Source organism: Neofelis nebulosa, chromosome 3, assembly GCF_028018385.1.
Source record: "Neofelis nebulosa isolate mNeoNeb1 chromosome 3, mNeoNeb1.pri, whole genome shotgun sequence".
NCBI lineage: Eukaryota > Metazoa > Chordata > Mammalia > Carnivora > Felidae > Neofelis > Neofelis nebulosa.
In genome coordinates, this window is record NC_080784.1 from 1,613,754 (window position 1) to 1,630,708 (window position 16,955).

Sequence of the window (16,955 nt, forward strand, 5' to 3'; positions counted from 1 at the left end):
ACGGAGGTGATGCTTTGTGGTTTGTAAGGAACGTTCAGTGCGGTTTTGTTGTTTGGAACACCACAGCAGTGAAGAGGGGCTATTAACTCCGTCTGGCGGGTTGAATTTTAATCCTTGTGTTGACATCCATCTTTCCAGTACACAGCATGATGTGCACACACGAACCCTGCATGTGCAGTGTCTCTGGGGGCTGTTGTCTGTGCGGCCCGTGCTCTGTGGTAATGCTTCGACCAGCAGAGATGCACCCGCCTCCCAGGAGAGGCGTGCGGTCACCCCGGGTCTCCTGTGTGTGACAGATGACAGCCGTTCTGCCGACAGAACAGTCCCTTGGTGGAGGGAGGGAGGGTCCAAGGAGGCCCAGCCGTGGGCACAGAGCCAGAGAGCCTGCCCTCCCCACGTCCTCAGCGGGCAGGTGGGGCACCTGCAGGAGGCTCATGTTCACTGTGTGGTGAAGTCCCTACGGTCCCCCGGACGTGCTTGCATTTTGTGTGAAATACAAGCCAGTTTCCAGTTTCCAGCATCGATGAGCATTCTCCCACCCTTCCCTCCCCCAGCACCCTCACCAGACGGTGCATCTGTCACACCTAATGATGTCGCCATCGCCCAGAGTCCACAGTCTACACCGGGGTCCCTCTTGGTGTCATGCATCCTGTGGGTTTGCGGAAATGTGCGGTGACTTGTGTCCATCATTACGGTGTCACCCAGCCTAGTCTCACTGCCCCGAACCCCTCTGTGCTCCACCTGTTCGTCCTCCCTCCTCCCACAACCCCTGGCAGCCAGCCTCTCGTCTTCTCACTGTGTCCGTAGTTTTGCCTTTTCCAGGACGTCCTGGAGCTGGAATCACACCGTAAGTAGTCTTTCCAGATTGGCTTCTTTCCCTGAGCGATGCGCATTAAGGTTCCTGCATGCTTTCATGGTTGGATAGCTCACCTCTTTTTCATGCTGAACGATATTGTATTGTCTGGATGGACCATTTTATCCATTCATCTGCTGAGGGGCTTCCAAGTTTGGGCAATTATGATAAAGCTGCTGTAAACTTCTGTGTACAGGCATTTGCGTGGACGTGAGTTTTCAACTGCTTTGGGAAATATCAAGGAGCAGGATTTCTGAATTGTACGTCAAGAGTGTGGTTAGTTCTGTAAGAAACAGCCACCCTGCATCCCCTAGAAACAGCCATCCTGTGTCCTGTAGAAACAGCCACCCTGGGTCCCCTAGAAACAGCCATCCCACGTCCTGTATAAACAGCCACCCCCTGTCCCCTAGAAACAGCCATCCTGCGTCCCGTAGAAACAGCCACCCTGGGTCCCCTAGAAACAGCCACCCTGGGTCCCCTAGAAACAGCCATCCCGTGTCCTGTACAAACAGCCACCCCCTGTCCCCTAGAAACAGCCATCCTGCGTCCTGTAGAAACAGCCACCCTGCATCCCCTAGAGACAGCCACCCTGGGTCTCCTAGAAACAGCCACACTGGGTCCCCTAGAAACAGCCATCCCGCATCATGTATAAACAGCCACCCCCTGTCCCCTAGAAACAGCCATCCTGCATCCTGTAGAAACAGCCACCCTGCATCCCCTAGAAACAGCCACCCTGGGTCCCCTAGAAACAGCCATCCCGCATCCTGTACAAACAGCCACCCCCTGTCCCCTAGAAACAGCCATCCTGCGTCCTGTAGAAACAGCCACCCTGCATCCCCTAGAAACAGCCACCCCCTGTCCCCTAGAAACAGCCATCCCGCATCCTGTATAAACAGCCACCCCCTGTCCCCTAGAAACAGCCATCCTGCGTCCCCTGCAGAGGGAGAGGGACAGCTTCCGTTGCTCCGCGTCCTCGTTCGCCAGCGCTTGGTGTGCTCAGTGCTCTGGGTTTGGGCTGTCCTCACAGGTGTGGGTGGCGTCTCCTTGTCTGAATTTGCGTTTCCCTGATGACACGGGATGTGGCATGTCTTCTCACGTGCCTCTTTGCTGTCAGTCAAGGTCTTTGGCCCACGGCTTGAGTTGTCTGTTTTCTCGTTGGGTGTTCTGTGCACATTTTGGATAGTAGTCCTTTATGAGGTGTGTCTTATGCAGGTATTTTCTCCAGCCTGTGACTTGTGTCTTCTCTAGACAGTGCCTTTCACAGAGCAGAAGATTTTAGTTTTCATCAGGTGCCGCTTACTAATTCTTTCTTTCATGGCTCGTGCCTGCGGTGTTGTACCTAAAAGGGCGTCTCCCTGAGGAAGTGCGTCTAGGGTTTTCTTCTGTGCTATGCACTAGGGGATTTACAGTTTTGTCCTTCACGTTTAACCTGTGATCTACTTTGCGCTGTTTGTTGTGAAGGCTGCAAGTTCTGTGTCTGGATTCATCATTTTGCGCGTGGACGCCTTTGTTGTGAAGACCATCCGTCTGCTCCGCTGTGTTGCTGGGGTCCCTTTGCCAGAGATGAGTTGTCTGTGCTTATGTTCCACTGGTCTGTCATCCGTTCTTTCACTGATACCATGCTGCCTTGATTACTGTGTTTAAATAGAAGCACTTGACCTGAGTCCTTCACTTATAGCCCTTCGTAAACATTTTACCGTGAAGTGACTCTGGATTGGGCCAGACCGTGCTCATGTTTTGTTCTTGCTCCTAGCGTTTGCCTTATCCGGGTTTGCTGGATGTGGGTTTTGTATGAGGTAACGACTGAGTTCAGGTGTGTCTGACTTATAATGAGAAAGCTATAAAAATGTGTGGAAGCACTTTAATTCCAAATAGGTGTTTTGGTCATTTTTGTCATTTTGAATGCCCTTAAGGACAGGGGCAGGCACTTGGGTGGCTCAGTTGGTTGAGCGTCCAACTCTTGATTTCGGCTCAGGTCATGCACGATCTTACGGTTTGTGAGTTTGAGCCCCAGGTTGGGCTCTGTGCTGGTAGTGTGGAGCCTGCTTAGGATTCTCTCTCTCCCTCTCTCTGCCCCTCCCCCACTTATTCTCTCTCTCTCTCTCTCTCTCTCTCTCTCTCTCTCTCTCTCTTTCTCTCTCTCTCAAAATAAATAAACATTAAACGAATAAACATCCTTCAGGACAATTTAATACTGCTTTCCTATAATTGTAAAAATCATTGTACAGACTGGCCGTACGTTATTTTATGTGAGTTAATTTTAATTATCACGTGAATCCTACATGTACACACTATAAAAAGTGAAGTGGTTTTAGGAGGTGTGTGAAGAGCGGCCCCGCCCTGTCCTGCTGCCTGGAGACCCCTGTCCCCTCCGAGTGCCCCGCTGGCGTGTGTGGAAGATGGGGCCTCTCTGGCCCCTCCCCCTGTGCTCAGTGTCCCTTCTGTCCTGATTTTTGGGTAAATCGATGGTCAGTACTTCGATCACATTCAGTTTATAGGATCACACCTCTTTTTTTGGTAACGTCTTTTATTGTTTGTTAATTGCCTTATTCTTTACTGTCTTAACATTTTTATCTTTCTTTCCTGTGTGTTCAGCCTGCATCCGTCCTCCGCACTCCCTCCTTCCCTGGGGCCATGACCGGGTGTCACGTGGGGACCCTCCACCTGAGTGTGGCCCTAGCCTCCCCGGGGGTGGGGGGGTGGCCTCTCGGGCTCTCTGTCTGCTCCTGCCACAGGTCTTGTGGGATCATTTTAGAAAGTGACCCATTTTATGCCTTGCTTGTCTCATGCTGTCTTCTGTTTCTCCCTTGGAATTTCTAAAACACCGTTTCTGCATATTCTAGCTTCCAGTATTTAGTATTTTGGTTGAGTTTGGGACTGTTTGTTCTGGATTTTCATGATGGTGAATCTTAGGCTTGTCACGTTGTGCTGGCTGTGCCAGGAGCTCAGTGGGCCTGTTGAGTCTGAAATTACGTTGTTCAGACCTGTGGATCATGACCGTCTGTGTGATGCTATGTATTGTTTCGTGGCCTTTCACTCTGGACCTCCCACTGGCCGGAATGGTGTGCCCCCCGGGATGGCCACATAACCTCTGTTCTCTCCTTTTTTCCCCTCTTTATATAATTTTTCTCTAAACCTTCTGGGAGACTTCCTTGAATTTGTTTTTTCAACTATTTTTTAAGATTTTATATTCATTTTTGTTTTCTTTTTAAATTTCCAAAAGCTGTTTCTTGTTCTGTAGATTTCCCTTTTATAAGAATAGCATCCTGTTCTTGGGTCATGGACAAAATCTCTCCTCCGTCTTTCTGCAATGTTAATTATCATTATCTTAAAATGTTCTCTCGTTTTGGTAATGCTTCTGTTTCCTCTGATTTTGTTTTTCTTAGTCACTGTCAGAGTGGGGGGTTTCTTTAAATGCATGATAATCCTCAGCTGTGAGTTTTCATTAAGTGCAAGACATTAAACATTTATGTGGAGTTGGTTTTTGGTGAATAAATGGGGCTTATTGGCTGGTGGAATTTTCCACACAGATCTGGTGGCAAGCCAGTTTTAATTGGAAAGCCTACGTTAATAGGAGGTGTTTTCTCTTGGCCTTTTTCATTTTTCAGAGGAGAATATTCTGGTCTCCTGCTTGGGGAGGACGGGGGTGGGGCAGGTGACAGGCCAGGGTTCTCCTTCTGGAAGAAGGTGAAGCAGGTGAGAGGCAGAACCGTTGGGCGTGCCAGCTTTGTGTCTCGCTTCTGTGCAGCCCCGGGATCGCTCCCCAGCACCCGTGTGCTTTTTGCTCCCTCTGGTTCATGTCTCTGGGTGTGGGAGGGGGGCCTGGGCACGACACACTCCGGCGTGGCTGCTTGTGCCCTCCCTGGAGACACAATGTGCTTCTGAGCCCCAAACTTCTGGTGCTGAGTCCTTGCCGAGAACTCTTGGACAGTCAGACCCTAGATTTATGGCTCTCCTCTTTCTGCTCCTTATCTTTTTTTTTTGAAGTTTATTTGTTAATTTTGAGAGAGAGGGAGAGAGAGAATCCCAAGAATCTGAGCTGTCAGCATGGAGCCCAGTGCAGGGCTCGAACCCACAAACTGTGAGATCTTGATGTGAGCTGAGATCACGAGTCAGATGCTTAACCGACTGAGCCCCCCCAGACGCCCCTTTCTGCTCCTTATCTGTCAGGCACCTGTTGAAATCCTTTCCGTACGTGCTCAGACACTCGGTTCTTGTGTGTGAGTTTTTATCTCAGCCGCTCTTCCGACTTAAAGTCATGTCTGTGTGTGTCGAAGGGATGGGTTAATTGAATGTGTTGCTGTGTTTACGCAGCATAAGCTGCATGCTGGGCCGGTTCAGTTCGCTGAGTGTGTTTCCTGTCCAGGGAGCATCAGTGTCGCTTGGGAGCTCAGTAGAAATGTAGATTCTGGGTGTGTCCGTGCACCTGTGTGTTTAAAGGCATAGGAGAGATTTATTGAAGATTGGGAACAAAATCTTTTCCAGAGCTTTGTTGTGGTATAATTGATACACGAAAACTCCAGTTTGAGGCGTTGGGATGTGGACACACACCATCCCCACAGTCAAGGCCGTGAACGTGGCCATTGCCTCCCAAAGTGCCCTTGCCCCTCCTCGTGGTGTGGTGGGCACCCCCTACATGCCATCTGCCTGCACACATTCCAGGAGCTCGGCATAGCATCGCGGATGGCGGGTGCTGCGTGTGCACAGGCCTCCCGAGCTCCTCCTCCAGCCCGGAAACATGGGTGAGTGCAGGGCTGGTGGGGTGGGGGGGGGGCTGTGCTTACAGCCCCCTGCATCACGCTGATGCAGGCAGAGTGTGATGACGCACCCGTGCCCCACTCACATGTGACCATCGAGGCTGCTGGTGGCTGAGGCTTGCCCTGTGCACGTGCGTGTGCCCTGAGGGTGTAACAGTGGCCTGTATCACTAGGAATAGGGACGTCTCCGTCTGTGAACCCCCTCTTCCAGTCCACCCTCCAGTGTGGGAGTGCGTGCAAACTCCCTTCATCCCCCCAGCCGCCCTGAACGTGTTTTCTTTGGAGATGCGAGCTGACGGGCATGGTGCGTGTGGGGCAGCCGCCTCCCCGGCCAGCTGCTGCGAGGGGCCGCCACGGGCACGGGGCTCGACTGAGCACACAGGAGGTATGCCGGGCCCCAGGGCAAGTGTGGGGCCGGGGGCCAGCCTCTGTGTGGCCGTGTGCCTTGCAGCAGGTGCCTAAGCTGGTCACTGCTGCTCAGCTCCCCTTGGGAGGGAGGCATAGGAGAGAAAGCCTGTCAGACATGTGCAGATCCGCGGGCCTGGCAGTGACGTGGGGGCCGTGTGCAGATCTGTGTGCAGATCCGTGGTCCTGGATGGGAAGCGGGGACCACGTGTAAATCCGTGTGCAGATCCGTGGTCCTGGCTGTGACACGGAAGCCTGGCTGTCTCATTTCGTGAGAGCCACGGACACGGCTTCTTGTCGGGACCTGCCTGCAGCTCTTGGCTAACAGTTATCGGCCGGGAAGAGGGGCCTGAGCAGCTTGGTGTACCCCGTGCTCCCCGCGCTGCAGAACGTGTCTGAGGCTCACGTGCCCCGTGGAGCACGTTGCGCTGCACGGTGTTAGTTTGCAGATGTAAAGGGCACTAGCTTGTTACTTGGGCCGTAGGAAGTAAGGCTGTGAGGGCCTCCAGCTCACGTGGCTCGTTGAGCCCACTTCCAGCTTCTCGTGACCACACGGGGATGGAGAGGCTTCTGCCTGGATGGAGGGAGAAGGGGCAAGGACGAAACAGCACCCCTGAGAAATTTTATTTTATTTAAAAAAAAATTTTTTTTCCCAACGTTTTTTATTTATTTTTGGGACAGAGAGAGACAGAGCATGAACGGGGGAGGGGCAGAGAGAGAGGGAGACACAGAATCGGAAACGGGCTCCAGACTCCGAGCCGTCAGCCCAGAGCCTGACGCGGGGCTCGAACTCACGCGAGATCACGCGAGATCGTGACGTGAGCCGCAGTCGGCAGCTTAACCGACTGCGCCACCCAGGCGCCCCTTAAGTTTTTTTTTTTTAATGTTTATTTATTTTTGAGGCAGAGACAGAGCATGAATCGGGGAGGGGCAGAGAGAGAGAGAGGGAGACACAGAATCGGAGGGCTCCAGGCTCCGAGCCGTCGGCCCAGAGCCCGACGCGGGGCTCGAACTCGCGGACCGTGAGATCGTGACCTGGCTGAAGTCGGACGCTCAACCGACTGCGCCACCCAGGCGCCCCGAAATTTTATTTTTAAATATGAATGTAGTTGACACAGGATGTTGCCTCCAGACCTTGTTTTCTTCTGAAAGATGACGCACATATCTGAGGTCTGCGCCATTCAATACGGCGGCCACAGCCACGCTTGCACTTGAAATGTGGACAGTGCGACCGAGGACCAGAATTTCGAATTTTAATTGACTTCACGTATTTTCACTTAACTTCGCCCGTGTGGCCAGTCAGCGCCGTATTGGGTCAGCAGCACTGGATCTGAGGCTCTGGCTCTCTTGACCCGACGCCTTAGGTAAACCCTGCTCAGGTTGGCCCCGCCAGGCATCAGGATGCAGGGAGGAGCGAAAGCTTGAACTTGACGTTCGGGGAATGGATTGCCAGTTGGAAGACTCCGGACACGGGATGCAGAGGACGTGGACAGCAGCGGTTTCCGAGGGCACGTGCTGTGGGTGTCGTGCTCGTGATTATGTGGGCAGGCGCCCATAGATGTGTGCTGCGGGGTGCAGAGCACGGTGTCCCCCAGGCACTCTCTGCAGTAAATGCTCTCCTGCAACGGGCAGGTTAGCGGCTGTGAGCCTTTACAAGTGCCGTTGGTCAGGCAGGGCGATTTCATTCCCTTCTGCTGTTTCCTGGGGAGGCTTCAGGGAGGCAGCGAGGCTACCGTGGGTCCCCGGCCCAGCCCCAGCTGGTGGCGAGGAAGAGACGTGAGGCTGTGGCGCCTGCCGGGATCGAGCACCGGTGTCTCACCTGTGGCCATAGCGAAGAGGAGCTTGTCGAGATGAGGGATGGGTGCTATTTTTGAACTCAAATGGTCTGCCCTCAGCAAAGTCACAAGTGGATTCTATGGCTGCTTGTGATTTCTCTGGGCCCATATGTTCTCTTGCTTGGGGTCACGTGACAAGAGCCACACGGCTTGTTCACAGAGACCGCGGTGGCCAGGGTGGGCTGAGCGCTGCCTCGGTGGGACCCTGGGATGAGCAAGTGGCCGTGCCAGTTGGTGGCCGCGTGGGGCGGCGTCTAGGGTGGGGGCTGGAATGGGGAGAATCGCGGGGTCGGGTGCAGAGGCCTGGTGAGGCTTAGTTGTGTGTGTGGGTGCTATGCATGGGAGTTCCTGTGGCTTGCTTTTAGAATCACTCGGCTAATAAGCTGACGTGTGTTTGTGGACATCTGTGTGGCTCTCGAGGTCTTTCTTCCCTGACACAGATGCCACAGGATGGACCCCAGTGGGGTGTGATTGCCCTGGCATATCGGGGCCTGGAAGGGGGTCTTCCTATCTGTGGACAGTCCCTGTGGAGCGTGCGGCCCCCCAACCCCATGCCAGGCGGGAATCACGGATTCTGAGGAAGCCCTTGTCACCACTGCGGTCTTTCCCACTGGTTCCTGCGCTGCCTAGAACCACAGACTTGTGGTGTCTCTTAGGTTTGTTTAGACTTGGAAATTGGGAATACCATTTTGTCTGCAGCTGATGATACTTGGGCGTGAATTATTCCTTCCCTGGTGTGGAGGGATGGCAGGCAGCATGGAAGAGAAGGCCGATGCTCTTTCAGAGCGAAGCTTCTGTGACCGTTAGTTCCACCTGTTACAACAGGCTGTGCGCTTGACTGGATCGCAAGTCGATCAAGGGCAGACCCTGGGCTCGGTGCCCCCTGCCTCCCCCTGCCTCTCCCCTCTTCCTCTCCCCTCTTCCTCTCCCTCTCTCTGCCTTTCCCCCTTCTCCCCCCTCCCTCTCCCCCTCCCTCTCCCTCCCTCTCCCTGCCTCTCCCCTCTTACCTCTCTCCCTGCCTCTCCCCCCTCACCCTCCCTCTCCCCCCATCCCTGCCTCTCCTCCCTCTCCTCCCTCTCCCCCCCTCCTCCCTCTCCCCCCTCCCTGCCTTCCCCCTCCCTCTCCCCCCTCTCCCCCCCCTCCCCCTCCCTCTCCCCCTCCCTCTCCCCCCTCCCTCTCCCTGCCTTCCCCCTCCCTCTCCCCCCTCCCTCTCCCTCCCTCTCCTCCCTCGCTGCCTTCCCCCTCCCTCTCCCTGCCTTTCCCCCTCCCTCTTCCCCGTCCCTCTCCCCTCCTCTCCCCTTCCCTCTCCCTGCCTCTCCCTCCTCCCTCTCTGCCTAACTACCCCCACACCCGCCCTGCTTCTCCCTCCCTCCCTCCGTCCCTCTCCCCCCTCCCTGCCTCTCCTTCCTCCCTGCCTTCCCCCTCCCTCTCCCTGCCTTTCCCCCTCCCTCTCCCCCTCCCTCTCCTCCCTCCCCCTCCCTCTCCCCCTCCCTCTCCTCCCTCCCCCTCCCTCTCCTCCCTCCCCCTCCCTCTCCTCCCTCTCCCTCCCTCTCCCTCCCTCTCCCTCCCTCTCCCTCCCTCTCCCTCCCTCTCCTCCCTCTCCTTCCCTCTCCTCCCTCTCCCTCCCTCTCCTCCCTCTCCTCCCTCTCCCTCCCTCTCCTCCCTCTCCCTCCCTCTCCTCCCTCCCTGCCTTCCCCCTCCCTCTCCCTGCCTTCCCCCTCCCTCTCCCTGCCTTTCCCCCTCCCTCTCCCCTCCTCTCCCCTTCCCTCTCCCTGCCTCTCCCTCCTCCCTCTCTGCCTAACTCCCCCCCCCCTACCCGCCCTGCTTCTCCCTCCCTCCCTGCCTCTCCCTCTCTCTTCACTAAGTAATTGCTCCGAGATAAGTAATGCCTGCTTCTGGGCTGAGAGTCTTGGATGGGTGTAATCACAGAGGGTTGAGGAATGGTTGCAGCTTCATCGGTAGAAAACTCAGGATGGAAGTCCAGCTTTTACTGTGATTGAGTTAGAACACCGAATCGTAAACCCCCACGTGGTCTCTTCAGTGCAGCTCCTTTCAGTCTGTGCCTTGCCGTCGCCTCACGCTGCTGTTTTCTGGGGAGAAAGCTATTTTCTGTTATTTTCCCCTTCCCTTCACTTATCAACTAAGATATTTCCTTCATCATTTACGACCAAACCATGAATGTAAATAGAGCCTTTTCTCCCACATTCCTCTTTGTGACTCATCCTAGATGACAGCATCTGTGCCTGGATCCCACAGGACAGGCTCCGTATACTGCCGCTGCATGCTTCTCCACTTTCAGGCGCTAATTGCATCTAATATTCTAAAAGCCATCACAAAAATTGGTGGGCCCATTTGCCTTATTGTAGGAGTCCCTTGAGTGCAGCTTTCAAGATCCTCTCAGGACCCATTAGGGGCATCCAGGAAATAGAACTGCATTGCCATTCTGGAACAGCATATATAATCAGCACACCTACCTGATTAACCTTTTTGATGAAAAATGTGTGTCATTGAAATTTTTCTGAATTGTTTAATTTGTTAGATCATTCTGGGCGTGATGACCCTGTGCGACACGGAGCGACCTTAGTAGAGAAACACTGCTACAGTTAATGAGACACCTTTCTCCACCTGAGTGATAACCAGACGTATCTTATTTGTATGTTTTGAAACAGGTTTTGCCTGGCATTCTGCAGAAGCATTGCTGTATCTTACCAGACAGGAATACAGGTAAATATATTTTGTTCTTCTGATGTGAGCTGACGGGTTTTCTCTCAGTGGAAAATTTGAGAAATATGATTGCATAATTTAGACACCTTGTGTTTTTAGCTGTTGTTTTAGTGCAAGATTGTATATTGACTGAAACAAGCGAAAAACTGGATTGTTCAGTTTTGCGGTGAGTTACCGCCTGAGCTTGGAGATCTGTTTCTCTTTGACAAAGTAAATATATTTAGATGATTGTTGTCTTAGGCTTTTAAGGGAAACTGGTTGTGTTTTAAAGTTGAATATGTGAGTTTCAAAGTGGTTTATTTTGTTGGTTGTACTTACTAAGAAAGAACTCCAGGACTGGCAGGCACAGAATGTGTTTGTGGTCAGTCTGCTGTCTGGGCGTTACTGCAACCAGGCTAGGAACTGGCCAGGTGTTCTGTACTTAAAGCCTTGAGGGTCTCAATGAGAAAACAAAGGATGGGTGTCTTGCCGTGGGAGATTGTGTGTTGTGTGATTTCTCACAGATTTGGCATCTGGAGGTTGTAAATGAGGTGGTTTGTATTACTCTTAGGAAACATGTTGGGGGGGTGGGGAATATCCTGAAAAGAAACCTTTGGAACTTTATTAGTAGTTTTAAAGTTCAGGAACAAGCATGAAGATCACATGATGGAGTGTGTTGTCCTATGGGCCTTTGTCTCAATTAGTCTCCCTGGTGGGGTTTCTAATTTAGAGCATTTTCAAAAGAAATTGCAGGACCTGAGGACAAGATACAGAATGCTCTGTCTTTCCTCCCAGGGCTAGTTCTGTGAGAATTTGCTCCTTCCTGGGATAAGCTGTGTCCCGTCAGATATGTTTGCATCCCAGGGTGCTGGTGCTGGGTACGGAATGGAGGCATGCTGCCGTCCCCTTAGGGTTTACAGCTTTAACACAATGAGCCATAACGGACTCTCTGAGAGTCAGAAGAATTTAACGTGTTGGGATCTACTCTAACAGCATATTAACCAGCTAGAATGGTTATTGGAGTCTCATTCTTAAGTGATCAATGAGTTACTGTTTTATATTATGCATTCCAGTGTAAAACACCGAGTATTTGGGGGAAAATAGGATCTTTATTTATTTTTTTACTTATGATCATGGACAGACTGTATCACCACCTGTATTATTTTTCAAAAACAGCCCATAGAGTGGTCCCTGTTTTGTTATCACCCATTTGGATATACCCTGGTTGTGACTTAGAGCACACTTACTTACAGGGGAGTTGGTCCGGAATGTGGCTACGTATTTTTTGAGCCTCTTTTTATATTTCAGAAGTCTTGGTTAGTAACAAAAATACACGAACAGGTCCCATGTGAAGGAACAAAGATTTTTGCAAACTGTGTCCATCAACAATAGTGAGTGGCACACAAGTTAAAGAAGGAGTGATTAGTTCTTGCACATTAGTTTATGTCTTCCAGGCGAGTCTCTGTTTCTGAGCCACATCAAAAAATAATGATAAAATTCGCTAAAGGCTAAGTACCATTCTCTGGGAATCTAACTGGATTTTAAATGTTGAAATGAGCTTTCTGTATTTTTAGACCATTTGTTACATAAGAAGTTTCAAGTTAATATGTGAAATTCTGCCAAATTGAGATGTTTTATTTGCTTTCTGTAAGAATCCAAGGAACTAGCCTTTAGAACCCAGAATGCATCCCCTTCAGTAAGACCTGAATACTGAGAACGTTTGTTAGGGGATTTTCTTTTGAAGATTTTTACATTATAGAAGTCAGTTCTTGAAGACCCAAGGCTATGACATTAGGTGCGGAAAACGAAAGGAATTGTATCGAATGAGAGGAAAGAAAAGTCGGCTGAAATTATCACTCTTTCAAAGTGTCAGCTCATTCAGAGCTGAAAGATGTGTGAATTCTGGTTTTTACCACGTAATGTGATGCAATATGTCTGAAGCTGCTCAATTATTTAGGAGATGTTGTTTGGAAATTTCTTCAGACTCAGATGGAATGGTTTATTGGCTTTGCATTTTAATGACATACAGGTTCCTTATGAACTTGAATGGATATTTTTGTAGTCTTAGTAGTTGTATAGAAGCGTTTCCACCTTTTTGATTAAAGTCAGTGCTGAAATGGGGAAAGTGTTTCATTTTGGGAAGATGAAAATGTTCTGGACGGTGTTGTTGGGTGTGTGACACCCTGCATGCACCCAGTGCCACTGAGCTCTGCACTTAAAAATGGTTAAGATGGTAAATTTTATGTGTGTTTTGCCACAGTTAAAAAATTGGACAGCTCTGGGATGAGCCATGCTGTGATGTTGTTTGCGTTTTGCTTTTTAGTTATTTTAGAAATTCTGTAGCTGCGTACCCGGAAGAAGATGCACATATTTTCAGGTGTTTGTCATTGTCATGGAACTGATGCCCTTAACAGAACTGGGTATGAAAAGCACGAGGAGTAACACCGGATGGTACACTTCGCCCTTCTCTGGATTAAACAGGAAAGACAGACGTCATCTTCTCTTTGTGTTTCGACTCCTTGGGATAGTTTTGGCCGATGATACGCAGAGCTGAGTGAAGTCTCTTGACCAGCTCCGCACACTGCCTTATTTTCCGTGTTGCTCTCAACAGAGCGTCAGGCAGGCAGCGTGTGTCACGTCGTGGTGGGGGCGCGCCTGCACAACCAAATGCGCCCGTAGGCCCTTTCGTGTTTTAGTACGTCAGCTTTGCTTCTAGCCACTCTCTCTTTTCTTGTTTTGGGGCCCCTGTTTGACCCTTCGTCTGCCTTCGGTGTGCCCCCTCTCTGGAGGAGAGCACTGCCTTCGGTGTGCTCCCTCTGTGGAGCGTGTGTGCGGATCCAGCACCTGCGGGGGGACGGGACCAGCTTGGGGAGGAGTGGCGGATGCCCGGCGGACCACTCAGGTGGGCGGTTGGCACGGCAGCAGCATCTGGTACTCAGCTCCCTTACCAGCCTCTCCTGGAGTGGCCGCGAAGTGTCGTGGGCCCCTCCGTCTCTCAGCACCGGTATGGGAAGCTGCCTCTGACCCGCACGTGGAATGAGGGCAGGTGTCCTATGGTCTGCTTCCCTTCAGCGTGGAACCCTTGTGTCTGAACCCCAGATGGCTGGTCTTTGGTGGGACCCCTGGACACGGCACAGTTAAGATAGTCCAAGGTGGTGCTCAATCCTGTGTGGTTGGAATCTTATTTGAGCAGTGACTTCTTCACAAACATCATTTTATTATGAGCGGCTATTTTCCGCACTAAAGTTAACCTGTCTTTACTTTGTAATAGGCAGTTTCCGCTGTGAGGTTGGCGGACGTTGGCACGTTCGTTCCTTGCGGTACGTGACTCACAGCCCAAGCTGCCCGTTACCTCTCTGACAGTATCTCATGTCTCATCACACGAGGGTACGGTTTACCCATAACCATTGTTGGCTAACACATCGGGGGCAACCCTCCATGAAAGAGATGTGGATTAGGAATCCAGGTTTCCCCAACAGTGAGGATTTGAGCAGCGAGGAGGTTGGGAGATGTTTAGTTCTTGGACAGTTGGGCTTCCTTATCTTGATCAGTGTGGCTGCTTCAGAAGTGCCACACCACTTGGGGAGTCGTGAGCTTGGCAGATTCTCCTTTGTTCAGGCTACACAGCAGGCAGGGATTGGTATTCCGAGCTCCACTGTCCCGCAGCATTTATCCTGTGTGGTCAGGAGACAGCCCATTCCACTGCTAAGACTAATGAGAACTTTCTGGAATGAATTGGGTTTGCAGTGAAGCAGTGGCTGCACCCACACAAACTTTGGTAGTAACACCTACGTCACGAAGCCTCAAGCGAGGGGGCTGCGTCATGCCTCTGTTCAACGGAATGGAAAATGTGAAATAATCTGTATATAAAAATTGGGGTGGAAAGATGTTAAGTATTTCTGTTATTTTGTGGAACCGATTCTTGTGTTTGCAAATACGTACTGTGTCATTCACTGAGGCCATAAGGGTTACTGACTCTGGTTGTTGTTGGGTCCCTGCCAGTGAGATGCTGGTCAGTGTTTGACAGTGAGAGAGGGGCCAGGAGGCCCAGGTGTCTGTGCTGGATGTGCTCCACCCCTCTTGTGGGTGAGTGTGGGTCCACGAGGACTTCTCAGCTGCTTGCCCTCCCCAGCTGCTACAAGCTAACTCTGCCGTCCCACCGGTTCCTGCCTTTGTGCCCATGCGTCCTTCCCGAGGTGTCTTATCCAGGGGCCAGGGGTCCATGTGTTCAGTTGTGTATTGACTAAATAGAATCTTGGATTGAGCTTAATGTTTGTGAGAGGGCATTTAGTTTACCAAACCTACATAGGTTGACAAATATCTTTATCCTGTATACTTGGATGTGGAGTCTAAATGCACTATTACATAAGGTTTTAGAAGCCTATGGGGTGGTGGACTTAATTACACATTATTGAACTCTTCAGTGAGTAAGGCTATTGGAATATGGACACCCGCTGGGGTCGTTTGCATACTGAGCTCAAATGGCAGAGGGAACATAGTTGTCGAAATGGCAGGAGCGTTTGTGTTTGCTCTGTCTAAATCCCCAGTGTCTTCAGAGCCAAGGGTTTAAAAAGCTTAAAATTGTTTTTAATGTTTTATTTTATTTTATTATTTTTTTAAAAATATAATTTCTTGTCAAGGTGGCTAGCATATAGCGTATACAGTGTGCTCTTGGTTTGGGGGTTCCTGTGATTCATTGCTTACACACGACACCCAATGCTGGTCCCGACAAGTGCCCTCCTCAGTGCCCGTCACCCATTTTTCCCTCCCCCTGACCCCCAGCCCCATCAATTCTTAGTTTGGTCTCTGTATTTTTTTTTAACGTTTTTATTTATTTTTGAGACACAGAGAGACAAAGCATGAACGGGGGAGGGTCAGAGAGAGGGAGACACAGAATCTGAAACAGGCTCCAGGCTCTGAGCTGTCAGCACAGAACCCAATGTGGGGCTCGAATTCATGGACCGCGAGATCATGACCTGAGCCCAAGTCGGCCACTTAACCGACTGAGCCACCCAGGCGCCCCTGGTCTCTGTATTTAAGAGTCTCTTATGGTTTGCCTCCCTCCCTCTCTGTAACTATTTTTTTGTTATCTCCCTTCCCCCAAGGTCTTCTGTTAAGTTTCTCAATGAGAAAGAATGAAATCCTGCCATTTGCAACCACATGGATGGAACTGGAGAGTCTTATGCTGAGTGAAATAAGTCAGTCAGAGGACAGATGTCCTATGTTTTCACTCACATGTGGAATTTGAGAAACGTTTTATTTTTGAGAGAGACAGAGTGTGAGTGGGGGAGGGGCAGAGAGAGAGAGAGAGGGAGACACAGAATCGGAAGCAGGCTCCAGGCTCTGAGCTGTCAGCACAGAACCCAATGTGGGGCTGGAACCCACGAACTGTGAGATCGTGACCTGAGCTGAACTCGGACGCTCAACGAACTGAGCCACCCTGGTGCCCCTTAAAAAGCTTTTATTTTCGCGATGGGCACATACAGGAAAATCAGTGAGTGAGTTTGCTGTGTTTGCCACAGACCTGTCTCAAGAATAAAGGGTTCCCAGTAACTGATGGCGGAAGAAGGCTCACGGTCTGCGAGTGGGAGTGAACCTCTAGTTTGTGATTTTCATACCCAACGGGCGTGATTCCCCAAAGCTCTGCATGCAGCCATGTCACCAGTGTTAAACTTAAGCTTTGCGGTAACCGTGGGCGTCGCACGTTGTGTTCCTAAGGTGTCTCGGTTTAAAAGTCTCTCAGATCACGGTAACTTTTCGGGAGTCCTTCCACTTTCTTGGGAGACAGGGAATGTGGTGCCATTTTGCGGGTGATCCACAGGTACATGTGACTCCACGTGTTGTCACACAGCTGCTAGCTACTTTGCTGGGACGCAGATATCCGTTTTCCCTCTAAGTCAGCACATGACACCACAGTGACCCTGTGTGTAGACTTCCCTACCGAATACGGTTCCAGGCAAGCAGTATGGACCAGGGTGCCAGTGGAGGGAGACCAGCTTGGCCTGTGGAGCTTCAGGATGATGTGGGCAAGTGCTCCAGATGGCTTTGTTGCCAAGAAGATGTCCAGTTAAGTGGGAAACTTACCTCCACAGGATGCTTAACCATTTTCAAAATGTCAGGTGAATGGCATTTGAAGACTAGGTTAAGGGTAAAATGTTACTTCTTTCAAAGGCCAAATATTTCATAAGTTTCTCTTACCCAGATACTGAAATTATTTACACAACCTGAGGTGTGCAAATGGGGTGCCTTGCTGTGTGGCTTGCACGGTGGGAACGACAGAGGAGAAGCCAGGAAGAGCCTTCTGTGCTCGGCCTGTGTCTCTGTGGCTGGTGACCCCCCAGCCTGTGTCTCTGTGGCCTGGTGACACCCTAGTCCACATCTCCATGGCCCGGTGACTCCCCA

The 16,955-nt window shown here is 51.1% G+C and overlaps 1 protein-coding gene across 5 annotated transcripts in view; it reads left to right on the forward strand.

The window, feature by feature from the left end:
* The window catches only part of DLGAP2 (DLG associated protein 2), a 791,131-nt gene that overhangs the window by 173,501 nt on the left and 600,675 nt on the right, over positions 1-16,955 (forward strand). For all 5 annotated transcript variants that reach the window (XM_058719822.1, XM_058719819.1, XM_058719818.1 and 2 more), the window contains one exon: positions 10,520-10,574. In XM_058719822.1, coding sequence (XP_058575805.1) covers positions 10,520-10,574 — 55 coding nt within the window. The remainder of the gene's footprint in view (positions 1-10,519; positions 10,575-16,955) is intronic.